At 39.4% G+C, this 17,443-nt stretch overlaps 1 protein-coding gene across 1 annotated transcript; it reads left to right on the top strand.

Annotated features, from left to right (window-relative positions):
- The first annotated feature begins 1,899 nt into the window (after positions 1-1,899).
- scara3 (scavenger receptor class A, member 3) lies at positions 1,900-16,712 on the top strand. The gene is made up of 12 exons (XM_086061806.1): positions 1,900-2,236; positions 9,564-9,599; positions 10,655-10,699; positions 10,798-10,917; positions 12,898-12,978; positions 13,061-13,170; positions 13,265-13,509; positions 13,944-14,163; positions 14,729-14,817; positions 15,172-15,364; positions 15,472-15,649; positions 15,727-16,712. The coding sequence occupies exons 1-12, from the start codon at positions 2,230-2,232 to the stop codon at positions 16,176-16,178; spliced, it is 1,776 nt and encodes a 591-aa protein (XP_085917932.1). The 5' UTR covers positions 1,900-2,229; the 3' UTR covers positions 16,179-16,712.
- Positions 16,713-17,443: the final 731 nt, after the last annotated feature.

The raw sequence follows: 17,443 nt of genomic DNA, 5'->3' as shown, positions 1-17,443 counted from the left end.
TACTGATTGTCTCCAGATGAACTTCAAAAAAATAAAAAAATAAAAAATAAAAAGCATCTGGATGTTTCTGGTATCAATTTTGTCGGGTGACATGCGTGAGCGTGTTTGCCTCGGAACGTGCCCTGCTTTAGAACGGCGGCAGGATGTAATTCTTCCCCATCAAAGGACAGCTGAGAGATGTTTGTCGTTGGATACATTTCTGGTTGGCATCATGTGAGGCGCAATGTGAGCAATGCGAGGATGTCGACGTCACCCTCGAAAGGACTCGGAAAAACAAAACAATTTGGCTGCAATCACTGCGAAGAATGTTCTGTGAAGGATTTGCTTGAATCGTTTTTTTTGTTGCCTGAATTAGTTTGTTGTGCTCAATTTGAATACATAACATTGATCAATATTTATAGGACTTAATAGCGATGGACGACCTTCGCATGGCCTGGACTGGCCAGCTGGTAATCAGGGCAGATGCCCGGTGGGCCGGCATCTTTTGGCACCTCTTTATTATTATTTTCCTCCATTTTTCCATTTTCATGACACCACACCACAATTTGGAAGGAACAGCCCATTAATCCATTTAAAATATAAACAACAAACTGGACCAATCAACATCAGTGGCAGAGCTATGAAGTCAATTTTTGATGCCAGTCCAGCCTTGTTTGCACTCAGTGAGATACAGGGAACTTTTCATTTATGTTACTCACATTTCCACTTTACTTTATAAAAGATGACACTGGGAACTTCCTACACTTTTTATTTATTTATTTATTTATTTTGAGTTAAAATTAAGAAATTATGTTGAAATTTTGGAAAACCTTATTTGCAGTAGAAAACTTAAGGGCGTTATTTACTTGCTTAGTTTAACACATGGTGATGACTAAAAAAAAAAAAAAAACTTTTTTAAACAAAGTTGTCTATTCTTTATATTTAAAATGAAAGTGTTGAAAATTTGAAAAGTTGTTTTAACAAACATGCTTGATTACGGAAGAGGATTAGGGCCAGTGAGGAGAGAGAGAGAGAAATTTGGCAGAATTCTGACTTTAATCTCAGAATTCTGACTTTAAAGTGATATTTCTGAAAATAAAGTGAGAATTTTGAGAAAAAAAAGTCAAAATTCTGGCTTTAAAGTCAGAATTCTGACTTCAAAGTGATAATTCTGCCGAACCCTTTTTTTTCTCTTCACTGGCCCTAATCCTCTTCTGTAGTTAACGGCATTTACGCAAAATTTTTTTTTTTGGTGTAATTTTGGGTTAAATGTTTCAGAATGCATGGCGATGCAGATGACACACCGCCATATTTATCAATGTGCCCAAATGACAGCAGTTCATACATACATAGAAAATTGACAGGTTCGATTTCAAGTTTGGCAAATGTCACCATTGCAAATCCAGCTCCAGAAAGTAAAAAAAAAAAAAACTGCCTTCGTTTGGCTTTAGTACCCGATGCTAGCTAGCTAGCTCCCTAAAATGTAAACAAGCACAATGGAAGCTAGCTAAGGAGCATTCTAATAGCACCTGCTGTCCGATTTTGGAACTACACCGCGAGGTCGGCAAAATGAGAATAAAGCAATGGAAAGATGTGTTTGCAATGTGCAGGTGTTCCCTTTACGACATTTCCTAGTGTTAGTTTCCAAGGCCTCGTGTATTCAAGGTGCTCGTTCCTGTCATGTCCAAACATTTGTTAGTCATTAGCTCAGCCGCAAAACACACGGACCCTCCTTTTTTTTTTTCTTCTTTTTTTTTTGGCCCATTCTAAGCCCTCCCTCATGTTTCCAGTTTCTTTGTTTCTCTCTCTCTCTCTCTCTCTCTCTCTCTCTCTCTCTCTCTCTCTCTCTCTCTCTCTCTCTCTCTCTCTCTCTCTCTCTCTCTCTGAAAGTTGCACATGGATTCATTGTGCAGAGGTTTTAGTCTCCTCAGGCTGTGGATGGGAGAGGGATGACAATCCAAGCCATTTTTTAGCAACTAAAAATATTAATAAATTCATTAAACTAGATATGGTTTGCTCATTTTTTTAAGACGCAAACAAATTAACTTGTTTTGCACCGATTTGTAATCTTTTGGACTTTTCACTTTTTTTTTTTTTTTTTTTTTTTAAATTGGAGCTGGAAAATGAATGTCGATGCCTCAACCTGCTGAGTGCTTTGGCTTCACCTGCGCACTTGTTTTGTGGAAACGAGCGGAGGAGGCGGCGACATCACCATCGAGCGTCGAGCTGAGCATCAGCAAGTGAGGAACCATGAAAGGTAAAGTGCGCTGTTAGATTTGATGTCAGATATGTGTGTGTGTGTGTGGGGGGGGGGGGGGGTCTAATATGTTCTGCAGTTGGCTGACAACCGGTCCAAGGTGTACACCGCCACCTCTTGCTCATAGTCACATGGGACGGGCTGGGAAATGGATACTTGTAGAAATCATCTAAAAGCAACATTCTCATGGGTGGCAAAGCTATATAAGGCTTGAAATAATAGCGAACAATTTTTATATACAGTTAACAGAAGTTTTTATTTTTTTGAATTCACGTTAGCAAACTGTATTTTCTTGTGTATAAGCAAAGATATATTGATGGGGGGGAAAAAGACCTGCTGTCCTGTAAAACTGAGGAATCTATTATGAAAACAAACAAATAATATGACTGATATTATAAATATTTGTTTTTGTATTTATATATTTTTAATATATATTAAAATATATATTTTTTATATAATTTTTAATATATTTTTTTGATAAAAAAACAAAGAAATAAGTCAACCTGCTGTCCTGTAAAACTGAGGAATCTATTATGAAAACAAACAAATAATATGACTGATATTATAAATATTTGCTTCTGTATTAATATATGTTTTTAACATTATAGGCCACACAACCTAACGGACGTCGCTATAGTGTAGCATACTTTCATTAACTTCTGGTTTCTGAACCTTCTTGAATCTAAGAACAAAAAAAAAAAAAAGTGACGGAGTGACTCCGGAACGTGTTTAGCCGCAACTTAGCTAGCCGAAGCTTGTTTCTCCGTTGCTAGCGTAAGTAGCGCCAAGCTACGTCTCTCCACTTTCTCTTTCTCTTTCTCTTTCTATATTTTTTATACGATACATTTAGCGAGTAGATTTTTCTCTCCGTAATCCTGACAGTTTGCCTACCATTTTGTTTTTCAAAGTATATTTAATCATACCAAGCACTTAATTCCAACGTTAAATGCGCTGTCAGACTTTTGTTATTGTTAGCTTAGCAATTAGCAAGGCTTTGAGAGAATGATACTTGTCACAACAGAAGTGTAGCTAAGTGTTTATTACTGACGGAGTGACTCCGGAACGTGTTTAGCCGCAACTTAGCTAGCCGAAGCTTGTTTCTCCGTAGCTAGCGTAAGTAGCGCCGAGCTACGTCGCTCCACTTCCCGCACCTGTAACGAGCACATATGCTTCACATCGACAATCCCGGGAAACTTTTTGTTGATCTTGGATAGGGAAACTACAATCTGTCCGTTTTTTGTTTTTTTTTAAACTTCTAACAAATTACATCTCCATGACTTCAGTAAAAAGTGTTCCCCACATCTTGACTCCTCTTTCAAGGGAGCAAGAGAACATACGGCACGAAAGCAAAGTTTGCCAGGGGGGCTTAAAGGAGGGCAGCAGGCGCGTTACGTTTCCCACACCAGATTTGTGCTGAGCCGCAAAGGTTTGACTAAAAGCCCTGGCAGAGATTTGAAGGATACAGTTGGGATGAGGAAGTGGGAGGGAATACCACATGTGGGCTAACAGCTTGAAATGATGTAAGCCTGTTTGAAGAAGAAAAAAAAAAAAGAAGAAAAAAAAAAGTAGTAGCTAGATTGGGGGCATTGTCGACGATATTTTTAAAATCTTCATTCCTCATGCAAAAAAAAAAAATAAGCTGACGAAAACACTATTACTCCTATTAACTCATTCAAACCCAAAAATGTATAAACATGTTTTTTTAAATACTATGTCCTACATTTTGTTTTAAAAAGAGAGAAGTTTTTTTTTTGAATGCTCGAACATACTAGAAGGCTTTGATGCAGCTTCTGACCTGAAGAGGTCGCTTAAAGGAATGGTAGTTATTAAAAGAAAAAAAAACGGCCAGCAGGTGACAGCAGAGTATAAGAGATCAAACATGTTGCAACAAGCTGTTTTTCCCAGTGTTTTCAACAGGTTTGTGAATAATAATGAAACTGAGCTATATTCTAATGCTAATTGCTGCAAAACGGAAACGCATACAAATCTACTTTTTTCCTGATGAAAGAAGAAACTCAAATCTTTTTTTGGGGTAGGTTCCATGTTTTTATAGCAATAGCACACAATATTTTGGGGGTCTTGCAAAATCAGTCAAAATCCAGTAAACCGGCCGGGAGCGAAGGGGGTTGCTTCAGTGAAAATGGCTGCCAGTGAATGAGTTAAGAAACTAAATGACGATTGTATTTTATCTTAAATCCATTTAATAATTTTTATTATTTTGAATAGGTAAAAAAAAAAAATATATATATATATTTTTTTATCAATATAGGCTGATACAAAATAAATTGTGGTAATTTTCATTTAATTTAACAGTTGAACTTGTATTATTTTGTGAATTAACTCATTCACTCCCAGCCATTTTCACTGAAGCAACCCCCTTTGCTCCTGGCTGTTTTTTTTTTACAGAATTTTGACTGATTTTGCAAGGCTCACAAAATATTGTGTTCTATTGCTATACAAAACATGGAACCTACCAAAAGAAAGGTTCGAGTCTCTTTTTTCATCAGGAAAAAAAGTGCATTTCTATCTGTTTCTGTTTTACAGTTTTAAGTTTCATCATTATTCACAAACCTGTTGAAAAAACTGGGGAAAAGAGCTTGTTTTCAACATAGCCCTGGTTGATCTCTTATACTCTGCTGCCACACCCGCTGCCCGTTTTTTTTTTTTTTGCAACAACTACCATTGCTTCAAGCATTCTCTTGGCAATACAATTCAAATTCAAATAGAACGTGTTTATACGTTTTCGGGAGCAAATTTATTTTTTATTTTTAGCCTAAATTTTGTATTTTAGAATGACTGTTGGGCATCTGTGAACAAAGCGGCATCGAACGTCTCCTACTCTCCACAGTCAAGTCATTCGGCGCGTTCACATGAAGCGACGCAATATCATTTTTGTTTCCATGGAAACAGAATGGTTTGTGTCAAGCGTCAAACAAACCTTCACCTTTTTCCAAACTTCCTTTCACCTTGAACTCCCGAAGCCTCTGTTTGTTTCCAGTTCCTGTTATTATTGTAACCACGGCAACCCCACCACGCCGTTTCCCCGGATGTTTGACTAGTATAAACAGGAAGGCAGGAATAGGTACCTGAGTGCAACTGGCCTATTCTGCAAACGGCCATCTTTTGCTCCCTTGGCTTCTGAGCATTGTGGGAGGTGCTGAGGTGGTCTGGAGCCGCACGGCGGCGCGGCCAATGGACTCAAAAGAACGTGTACGGTGTGTTCCTCGGCCAAAGGCTACAGCGGCTTTGTTGATGTGGTTTTTCAGAGTCTTTCTGAGGGGGCGGGTCCAGCCCAGGTCAGACGGAGCAAAAATACGCTGCCTCATGCATTCCTTACAGGGCTGGGGACAGGCTGGGGGAGGGGGGGGGCTCTGAGTGCTGCACATACGTCCTTACCTCATGTCTAAGTAATAAACCGTGTATACCGTTTTAAAATAATGCCCTAAGTCATTCACTGTTTTTTAAACATTTAAAAAAATGCCAAATAGGAAATTTTGATCCGTAGATTTGCATGATCTGCTCAACTGAGGATGTAAACAATTTTAACAAAGGTGATCATCAGTACATCATTTAGGCAGTGCTATTATTTTTGAATAAATGATTTAAAGCGAAAGAGGGGAGCCGCTTTAAATGGCTGGGAGTCGGCTGCATTCCATCCCACAGCGGTGCAGTCAAGAAAAATACCAAAAGAAAGAAAACGGTTAGACTCTGCTTTGCGCTAGACGTGCGCTACGGTTTGGTGTTTTTTCAAATGAGTGGAGCCGCTTCAAATGGCTAGGAGTCGGCTGCATTCCGTCCTACATTGGTGCCGTCAAGAAATACCAAAAGAAGGAAAACGGTTAGACTCGGCTTCGCGCTAGACCTGCGCTATGGTTAGGTGTTTTTTCAAATGAGGGGAGCCGCTTCAATTGGCTGGGAGTCGGCTGCATTCCGTCCTACATTGGGGCAGTCAAGAAATACCAAAAGAAGGAAAACGGTTAGACTCGGCTTCGCGCTAGACCTGCGCTACGGTTAGGTGTTTTTTCAAATGTATTTTTCTTGGTCTCTAATGTTAAAATTAAAATAGTCACAACAACAATTATTTGGTGTACTGTATGTATTAAAAAAAAAAGCGACTATAACTCGAGTTTCACAGTTCAGAGAAACAAATTCCAAACATTTACAGTTGTTTTTAGGAGACCACATGTGCATTCCAGTCAGAAGGCTTCTAAATAATCAACAGGTTTTTGAGGCCAAACCTTTAATCGGACCTGGAGTGTCTATGGAGTCCTATTTTCATTTACAACTGGGCTAGTAAAAGTGGCGGCTGAAACCTTATTGGGTGCAGGTGTTGAAAAAAAAAAAGAAGGGGGGGGGGCGGGGTTGTCCAACACTCACATCCCCCACCTGACAACTAATAAATTTGACTTAACACTAACAACATTTCTCCGTATAATGCCTCAAGTTATTTCAGTTTTAGAAGTAAACATTTTTTTTTTTTTTATTGTCGATTACTCTTGCTTTGATTCGGAAGTGGAACTCTGCTGAGGACAGGGCCGGATCTACTTGAGTGGGATATAGGGCTGATGACCACCCCAAAATCATGAAAAATCCCAAACTGCTTGCCTTAACACGTAAAAATAACTATCATCCAGAATTGCCTAACTTATTGGTTTTAGCGTCAATGTCAAATTGGCCCTTTTTTTTTTTCTGTATGCGGCCCTCAAAGGAAAAAAACTTGCCTGCTGTACAACAACTGATTTTACACGTAATACTAACTTCATACTTGGTTCCAAACTAAGACCATAAAAATCGTCAGTACATCAACGATTTGACCTACTACGGCATGTAAGCAAATGAGTTTCTTTGTGGTTGACATGATAATCATTTTCAGCTGAGAGGCGAGTTACTCATCCTTTTATGTGGATTGTCTCGTGTGCTATTTTACTCTCATCGAGTTCATCTGGTTTATGCTGGATCGAGTCGAAATAGGAAATGTTTCAATTTATTAGATTTAGGAACTCACATTTTCCAACCGTGGTGCTAAAAACCTTTACGCGTACTGTAAGTCTTTTTTGGAGGCAACATTGTGCACTTGTTTTGCTCTCCATCCAGTTTTCCATCCTTGGTCTGGACATAACGTCAGGGTTTGGTCTGCTCTGCACAACAGGGCGTTTATTAGGTAATGTTACATGTCAAGCTACAGCTAAGCTATCGTTGAACTCATTCACTGCCATTGCTGACGTCAAAAATTCATTTGAACTATTTCTATTAGTTTCACTTTTTTTTCCACTTTTGTTAACAAGAGTATAAAACCTTGATTTGTTTTAATTGTATTAGAACAGATATAAAATTTGTTATGGTAATCGCCGGCACCCCAAATTTTTTATATTTTCTTTAAAAAAATAAAATAAATTAAAAATAGGAAAAAAAATAATTACAAATATTTATTTATTTATTTTTAAAGAAAAGATGATTAAATATTAGGGGTGTCAGTTGATTAAATTGTTTTCCACTTTTGTTAACGAGAGTATGAAAACCTAGAAAAAGTGTTTTTTGTACATTTAGAACAGATATAAAATTTGTGATTAATCGTGAGTTAACTAGTGAAGTCATGCGATTAATTACGATTACAAATTTTAATCAACTGACACCCCTAATATTTAATCATCTTTTCTTTAAAAAAATTAATAAATAATAATTGTAATTATTTTTTTCCTATTTTTAATTTATTTTATTTTTTTAAAGAAAAGAAAAAAAATTTGGGGTGCCGGCGATTACCATTTTTAATTGTAATTAATCGCATGACTTCACTAGTTAACTCACGATTAATCACAAATTTTATATCTGTTCTAAATGTACAAAAAACACTTTTTCTAGGTTTTCATACTCTTGTTAACAAAAGTGGAAAAAAATGTTAAACCAATAGAAATAGTTCAAATGAATTTATGACGTCTATAGCCGTCAATGGCAGTGAATGAGTTAACAGTAAATAAATGAAGCATCATAATCGCTATCTTGTCAAAGCATAATTTGCTATACAAGTTCAGCCACAATTCCACGCAAATGGCAAACTTCTTCTTCAAAAAAAGAGCTGAACATATTTTGAGTGGTTCCACATGGTTTGGCCGTGACTTTGCTGTTTAGGTGTGACTTTGCACGGCCATGTTGCTCCGCTGTCAGCTCAGCATTGCTGTGTGTGTGTTGGATCTGTCCGCTTCCTCACTAACGAGTCAGACGGGAGGACTTTTTTTTTTTTTTTTTCCTCCGCGGGGAGAAATGAAAACACGAGCGAAGGAGAAAGAGCTGGTGTGGCGGAGGGTGGGAAGGCTCCGAAGAGCCGACAAATATTTGAGGGTGGATACCGATTTAGGTTATAAACAATGTGCTGATACTTGAAATTTGCAGTGAAGGTCCAAATAACCGCAATAGTTAAGGTTGAGAGACAAAGTTCGAACCCAAATGAAAAGTCTCAAGAATGCATTCTGGATGCATCTTTAAGAGCTAATAATTGTACCTAATATATATATATATATACATATATGCTCATGAAATGGTCTCCCTAAACTCATTAAAAAAACATACTGCTAACCATTACACTACACAAACTACATTGTGTTTGTTTTTAGCTCTCGAATTGGAATAACATAGAAATATCTGTAGTGACCCGTGGTTTAAAATTTCACGGCGTCAATGTCGCCTTTAATGACACCGACCTTTGAGATTCCTGAGCAACGTGACATGTGACATCATTCTCCCGCACTTCATGTCGAGTACAATTGAAGGGAGGTTGACCTTACAAATAACAGCTTGATAATTGCCACAGCAAACTGCTGTGTAATGATGATAGAGCAGCTAGCGCGCACATATTAAGCTAGCACTAGCATCAGTACTACTGTTTGTGAATGTGTGTAGTTCTTGTACAAATATTGCTGCACACTTATGGGAAACGACCATGGAATGTAAACACGCGACGGAGTTGTTAATGTTTTTGCTCCACAAAACAGTTCTTTACATTCATTAGCATTAGCTTAGCCTGACTGCTGCTGGACTTCATTGTTTAACAAAAGCATTCTTTTTTCAGTTGAATGTTTTTTTTATTTCTTGAAACGATTTAAACATGAGTTACATTTACACATGAGTGAGTATTTTTGATGTTTTTAATTAATGATGAAGGAAGAAAAAAAAAAGTCAAATGGAGTAAAGCAAAGGGAACTTTTTCATGCAAGGTAAAAGGTCTGGTTGGTGCTCGGGCATCACTAGGGTTAAATAAATTGATTATGGAGCTAGTAATGAAAATTGTTGTGGGCCTCTTACATCTTTGTTATGTCTTTTTTTTCTTTGACAGACAGCTACGGAGGATATGAGAACCAGCTTTTTAAAGGTAATCTTAAGGTGCCCTTGTCTCTCATTTCTTGCAGCAAATGAAAGCGGATGATGAAGTCAGCTATGATCACATTGGGCAACAATTATAATTATTATTTTTTTTCCGAGCGCCAAAGATATTTTAATGGTTTCTGGGAAGTTTCTGAGTCTAAAAATTACATCATTTTTTTTTTAAAATTGGCTAATTTTTTTTTTTAAATATGCCCAGGTTTCAAAACAAACATGACGAAGCAACATTTAGTTGTTATGCTGCACAAAAATGAAATTAGTTGCAGCCCTAAATATAAATGCTTTTAAATCTAAATAAATAAATAAAACAGTTCCCCCCCACCCCCATTCCTTTGACTAAGGTCTTTTAAGTATTTATCAATTTCACTCAGTCTATTACAGTCTATTAGCTACTTTTGTTCTCTTTGCTCTGCGAATGTCCTCAGATTTTTACTGAAACATGATTTGCGATGATGATTGCTGTCTTTCACAATATCTCATAAAACAAATTAAAGAATACTGTATGGACTATGACAGTCTCATCAAAGTTTTATCATGGTAAAAATGTCCATATTTTTAGCACTAAAATACGGAATATTTCAATTATAATTATTATTTTTCTTCCGAGCGCCAAAGATATTTTAATGGTTACTGGGTAGTTTCTGAGTCTAAAAATATATATATTTTTATTTTTTAATTGGCTCGAATTTTTTTAAATATGCCCAGGTTTCAAAGCAAACATGGCGAAGCAGCATTTAGTTGTTATGCTGCACGGAAATGAAATAAGTTGCCGCCCTAAATATAAATGCTTTTAAATCCAAATACTGTATGGATTATGACAGTCTCATTAAAGTTTTATCATGGTAAAAATGTCCATATTTTTAGCATTAAAATACGGAATATTTCAAAAACAAGATCCGATCCGGAAAAAACGCCCTTTTCTGATTTAGCGACATCAAAATACCCTAAACCGTTGAAACTTTCTTGGCACCAAAATGTGCATTGACCGTGTATTGAGCAGACTAATGAAACAACTTGTTTATAATAATGTTTTTTTTTTTGCAGAAGAGGAGCTCAATGGCGAGGAAGAGGATATACCGCCTTTCAGAGGTGAAGGCCCCACGCACACAAGTGTATTCACAACTATATGCTAATATATAAAACAAAGTCGTGAAATACTCGCCTGATCCATGTGATGACGTGTCCAGGTCGCACAAGAGGAGGTTGTGTGAGGTGCCAGCAAAGCAATTCCCTCCAACTGGCTGTCAAAGTCCTATATGCGCTAGTTGCGTTCCTAATCATCACTGTCGTAGTGCTGGCATCACTAGGTGAGTTATGATCGATTGTTTCATTAACCACAATAACGCAACGTCCAGTCAACTGAATACAAGTTGAGCTGATTGAACTCCCACGGACCAAACAAATGCGCGCCATGTATTTACCTGTCAGCTGCGCCGGGCCAACAGATGTTTTACACATCAGCGTTGCACTTTATTGGGTCAGAGAGCAGCAAATCAGAATAATTTATTATCATTCAAATCTCAAAGGGGGGAGAAAAGCTTAGTGCTGACATCAAATCTGAAAACATACTCTCGCACAAGACTAGGAATGATTGAAATACATGTACAGTGAGAAATTAAGTTCGAACCCAAGCCATTTTGTTAGGCTAAGGTACTGAACGCAGAAAATTCCAATTTGAATCACTACTGCCACCTTTCAATTCAAACCCGAATTCAGTTTGAAAACTATTGGCCAAAGGCTTGCTCGCCCAATACACACTGGAGCCGGACAGGAAGTCGAGGTAGATTTGGTATATTTCAAAATAAAACCGTTTGCAAACTCAAGCTAGCTAGCTAACTACAAAACGTACAACACGGTAGAAGAGCCATGGTAGAAGTCCCAGAAATAATGTCCAAAAGCATATCAATCATGTGACAACAGGCAAGTGTGGCTATTGTTTACCAATAGGACTATATACACGGTTGTTATCACGTGAACGCAACTCTCCAATGTGAACCCCGAGTGCGGGTGCAGATTTCCAGACACGGACAGCTCACGCAACGCACGCGGTGTGAATTGCATTCCCTGCGGCGGCCGTACGGAAAACACACCGCGGCCGCTCCGCAGTCAGTGTGAACTAATTAGAAGATGTTTCAGTCCTACATGGTCAAATAAAAAGGCTATTGTAAAGATGTTTTGGGCCAAATTGTTACAGAGAGCAGCTTTAAAGTGACTTGTAATCTAACTTTTAACGTTTCGTAGTACTTTTAACATCACGTAATCAGCATAGTAACTAAGTTTCTTTTTAAAGCAAGTAATCAGTAATTAATTTACTTGTTAAAGTAAGTAATAAGTAACTACGTTACTTTTTAAGGCAAGTAATCAGTATAGTAACTAAGTTACTTTTTAAAGCAAGTACTCAGTAAAGTAACTAAGTTATTTTTTAAAGTAACTAAGTAATCAATAAAGTAACTAAGTAACTTTTTAAAGTAAGTAATCAGTAAAGTAACTAAGTTATTTTTAAGGCAAGTAATCTATAGTACCTAACTTACTTTCTAAAGAAAGTAGTCCGTAAAGTAACTAAGTAACTTTTTAAAGTAAGTAATTAGTAAAGTAACGAAGTAACTTTTTAAGTAAGTAATCAATAAAGTAACTAAGTAACTTTTTAAAGTAAGTAATCAGTAAAATGACTAAGTTACATTCAAAGTAACGGTGGCAACACTGAATGACAGATTTTTAAGAGAAGAGATTCATTCCAAAATCTCAACAGTTGCCGAGTCATCAATTCACAGAAGCCCTTGTGAGTCTTACCGTCACAGGAGCCATACGACTGCAGAGCAAGCAGGTGGTGTGCGCAAACACATGTGGATACGTTTACTCGAGCGCACAGAGCCGCATTGCTCCCCCGAGTCAGCGGTTATGATGCGGAAAATGTTTGAAAATACGCACCATTCACTCAAACACATTCGAGCGCTCTTAGGGGACACTCGTGGGGGGTTTGAGGAATTGAACAGCTGCATAAGCCTTCTGTCATCAGTCGTTTGGCTGCATTGGTTGGATTATGACGCAAATGTTCGTGTTAAAAGTGAAATTGCAGTAACGGCTTTGATATTCAAGCACCCGGTTGAAGCTGGAGAAACACCGGTGAAGGTGTAGGTTGAGTAGAAGCACCTGTGACTAAAGCCAAACTGTGGCAGGGTTTTTACTTTCTGGATCTAGATTTGCCTCCTCTGATCCAGTGGTTATGGTTTTGGGTCGTCTATGACTACAGAGTACCTTGACGCCTTTCCCCCAAACTCTTCCTCCAGTTTTTCGGAAGGTTGACTATCTTTCTGAAGAAGAGTCAGCCTATGACAAGAAGATCAGCAGTGCTCAGAAAGTCATGGACGGTAACGCTTCTCCATTGTCCATCATCCAAACTTGTTTTCTAGACTTGTCTTACTTACAGAACTCCCTACCTTGATATTTCAGAAATCCGTAACTGCTCAGGCTGTCTGGATGTGACCCTGTACAGCGAGGAGATAAGTCGGCTCAAGAAGGAGTTCGAGGACATCCAGAAAATGTTACTGGGACAAGAGCAGGTAACGTTGGATCACAGTGAAACTCAAATTCAATCCGACAAGTCTTCATGAAATGTTCATGCCGTCGATATAATGGTTGCTGTACCCCGCTCAGGTTCTAGACCAAGCCTCTCAGACCCAGACCAAGCTAACAGCCACCAGCAAACAGCTTGGCACAGACATGCAGAACCACGTCATGTCCATCAAGTTTCTCAACCAGTTGCTGTTAGGGTACCAAGACCAGGTGGAGGGCTGGAAGGACGTGCTGGAGGAAACGGAAGAGAGGATGAAAACGCTGACGGAGGATCAGTACGATGTCAAAGCTACTGCGCAGCAGATCAACACAACGGTGGCGCTTAGGTGAGGGAAATGCTGACAGGCTTACAAACACTGGCCACAATTGTTGCTCTTCTTGATAAATTACAAGGGGTTAGAGTTGGTTTACGGCGGTCCTGACGTATATGACATTTCCGCAGTTCTGGAAGGACGTACCGCGTAAGAATATGCAATACGACAAGGCATCCTCGGTTCCTGCTGTCCTGTAGCCTGACGTCTGAGTCAGCACTGGCCCACTTTTGAAGGACCGCATATGGAAATCATTTGGTTTGCAGCCAAGCCCCAATAAAGGATTAACATCAATTCTAGACTAGGATTATGATTGACGGAGTTTGTCGTCCATATGTTCTTTTGATTATTTCAATGCGTACAGTATCAACAAAGAACGCGCGTTTCCTGCTTACATCTTGTCTGTTGTCGTAGCAGGAAATCATTTGTCTGTTATCTATCCTCTCTAGTACTATGTGGATTGATGCCCTGCAGAGAAAATCAGACGAGGAGACTCTGGTCCTCCAGAAGTTGACTAGCGACTGGCAGAACTACACTCAAGTCCTGGGCAAGATTAAATCCAATGCGAGCAGCAACACTCAAATCTTACGGTCCCTGCAAAACAGCATCGTCGCGGACCACCAGAGAATCTCTGTTTCCTCGGAGATGTACTACGAACTCAGTCAGCAGGTGTGTTTGTGAATTAAATAATCGAAAGTGACCACAAACAGCCAAGGGGTCCGTATTTTACAACATAAAACCATTAAGGGTTCACCAAGTATGGAAGTGGGTAGCTGTGTTTTAGGATCAGAGGTGTCCAATCCAGGTCCGTCTCCTCGAGCTCGTTTACCTGCCGGCTGAGTAGAAACACTTGTGGCAAAAGCCAAAGTGCGGCAGAGGTTTTTACTTTGTGGACCTGGATTTCCCCACTTGTGTTTAGGATGGCACATTTCTGAGTGAAGTCTTCTTGACAAACATTGATTTTCAGATCAACATGGTTGGAGATTCCAGGTCCAGAAAGGAAAACCCCCGAAATAGTTTGGCTTTAGCCAAAGGTGCTTTTAATCATCAGGTGGAGACGAGCTCGTTTACCTGCCGGTTGAGTAGCAGGTCCTGTGGTTAAGCCAATGTGTAGCAAGGCTTTTTACTTTTTGGTCCTGGAATCGCAACCCTGGGGATTAATTGTCAACATCAGTTTTGGAGATTGTAGTTATTTGTAGGGAAATGTAATCGGGAACGTCTACGTCCTTTTCAGGTAATGAACCTGCAGGTGCAACTTGACAACGTCACATCTTTCATGGACGAACACGAGGAGAACATGCATGACCTGCACTACCATTCCAGGTAGGTTCGGTATTACAGTACTGTTAAATCCCGATTTATCATTGCAGATTTCCTATAGGCTCACCCGTAAAAAATGAAACTCTGCGTGAGAGATCATACGAGAAGCACACCGGGAAAATGAGTTCTTTAAATATGCAACACTTGACATTCGTCGCACCACCCACGGTGGTCGATTTTCCCTGATTGTGAATCAAATCCAAAATCGGATCCTGCAGTAGGATTTACTTTGACTTGTGTCTTGTTGTAATCCCAACCCAACATAAAAAAAAAAACGTTTGGGTTCAAAAACACTATCGTTTATGCTGTAAATGATTGTACAGCAGTGCAGTTCAATTCTCGCTTAATTATTGCTAGGTACTACGAAAACCGGACTGGGGAACGTTTCTCTGCCTTGGACGGGCGCCTGAACTCCATCGAGATGGAGATAGAAACGATATCATCCAGCATCAATGCCACCGTCAATCACGTCCAGAGCATGTACAAGTACATCAACATTGAGAGCTCCACCTGCCAGGGCCGCCTGAGCAGACAAATGGACGATATGCAGGTTGCGACGACACAGAAACGCCAAAAAAGTATTCTGACGGTTTTCGACAGAACGCGTTCTGATTGGTTTTCTTTGCTTCTCTTGTCTCTCGCCTCTCATTCTTGCAGAACTTAAACAGAAGCGTCTCGTTACTTCTTAACTCCGCGGACACGCTGAAGCAGGAGAACGTGTTGCTAAACGTCCGCTTGGATATGGATGTCAGGAACTTGTCCATGGTGATGGAGGAAATGAAGTTGGTGGACACTCACCATATACAACTGATCAAGAATTTCACAATATTAAGAGGTAAGAGTCAATAAAAAAAAAAAAATCCGTTTTGTGTGCAAACTCTGCTTCACCATCCTGCATCCGTCCATCGATAGGTGCTCCAGGACAGCCCGGCCCTAAAGGAAACCGTGGAGAGACTGGGTCAAAAGGACCTTTAGGACTGACTGGGGCCAAAGGTGATCGAGGCCCAATAGGAAGTCGTGGATGGCAAGGAGAAAAGGGCTTTTCTGGGCCCAAAGGTGCATCTGGTCAAACTGGGCCTAGTGGCAATAGGGGGATGAATGGTAACACAGGGCCCAAGGGGGTCCCTGGTCAACCAGGACCACGTGGTGAAAACGGCCAGAAGGGTGATATGGGTCCACTTGGTAAAACTGGGGTCCCAGGACCAAGAGGTCCATCAGGGTTCCAGGGCCAAACAGGACTACCAGGTATAATTGGACCACCAGGGCCCATAGGGAAACCAGGACCAACTGGGCCCCCTGGACCACCAGGAACCCCTGGACCTCCAGGAGTACAACATTCCCATGTTCAATCCAGGACGCAGTAGAGATGCCAATCTGCTGCTGGAGCCAAAAGACACTCGATGGCTAGATTTGGACATGGACTCAGGGGAGTCACTGTAAAAGACCTGATCGAAACAGGACATTTGAAGATGATGAAGATGATTAATCTCAACAACGGTAGAGAGCACTACCTACAGATTGAATATCATCAGACACATTGCATTATTGTGTTATATAGGTTGTCTTCACCCACCGAGCAAAGACAGATAATAACGGAAAGGTTTGCTTCCAGGGTAAAGCGCACACGATAATGAAACACGGCTGCCATTGAACTTGAATGTAGTGAGGATGAAGATTGTTGATGCCACGAAGGAGGACGATTACTACCAAAGTAGTCTTGGTTCACATCTATTATCTATATGCCGACACACCTTTCTTTGAAGGGTGGCACTTTAATGGTTATCGGAGAAAGCTGACAGATTTGTTGGGGCTTTTCGGAGCAGGTACTCTGAAGATGAAATTTGCATCTGCTGTGTTAACCAGATGACTGAAGAATTTAAAAAAAATAAGTTGTACAATTCATTTGAAGGCTCCCAATGGTCTTGAGCAGATCACAATGTTGGGCTGTAACATTGTCATTTTTTGCTTAAACATTTGTGGAAATACATTTGGCCATTTTATTAGCACACAATGTTGGTTGAAAGCAAGGGTAAACGTCACAATTATTGGCCAATTTTTTTTTGTCCAGTACTGTTGTGAACAAACATCCTCTTGATTTGGGTGTTTATGCTAACTATTAGCATAAACGTCAAGGCAAGAGGTTAGCTGATTAGCCTTAATAGCTTTAGTTAGTAACTAAGGTTAATCAGCGTATTAGCCTTAGCATTAGTTAGCAAATGAGGCTAATTTGCCGATTAGCCTTAGTTGCTAACTAATCAGCTGATTAGCCTTAGCCTCTTCTTCTTCTTCTTCTTCTTCTTCTTTTCCTTTCGGCTTTTCCTCTTCGTTAGTAACTCAACTGATTAGCCTTACGGCGTAGCCTTGGTAACTAGGACTAATCAGCTAACCTTTCTTTAATAATATTGTTTTTTTTCAAATGGGAATAAGGTCTGAAATCTTTGACTAGTAAAAAGGGCATTTTGTATTACAACAACTTATACTTCTGCTGTGATAGTGGAATCATCACTTATTTTGTTACACGTAGAAATATCTTTTAATTCATTAAAAAAAAAAAATATAATAAAAAAAAAAAAATTAGAGAATCCTACTGTTTTTTTTTGTTTTTTTTATTTTTTATAAAAGGGAGTGT

The sequence above is a fragment of the Leptonotus elevatus genome, chromosome 18 (genome assembly GCF_054856555.1).
Source record: "Leptonotus elevatus isolate MCC_2025b chromosome 18, RoL_Lele_1.0, whole genome shotgun sequence".
In the NCBI taxonomy this organism is placed as follows: Eukaryota; Metazoa; Chordata; class Actinopteri; order Syngnathiformes; family Syngnathidae; genus Leptonotus; species Leptonotus elevatus.
The sequence above is the reverse complement of the archived record's forward strand: the minus strand, read 5'-3'. Positions and strand labels throughout refer to the sequence as shown.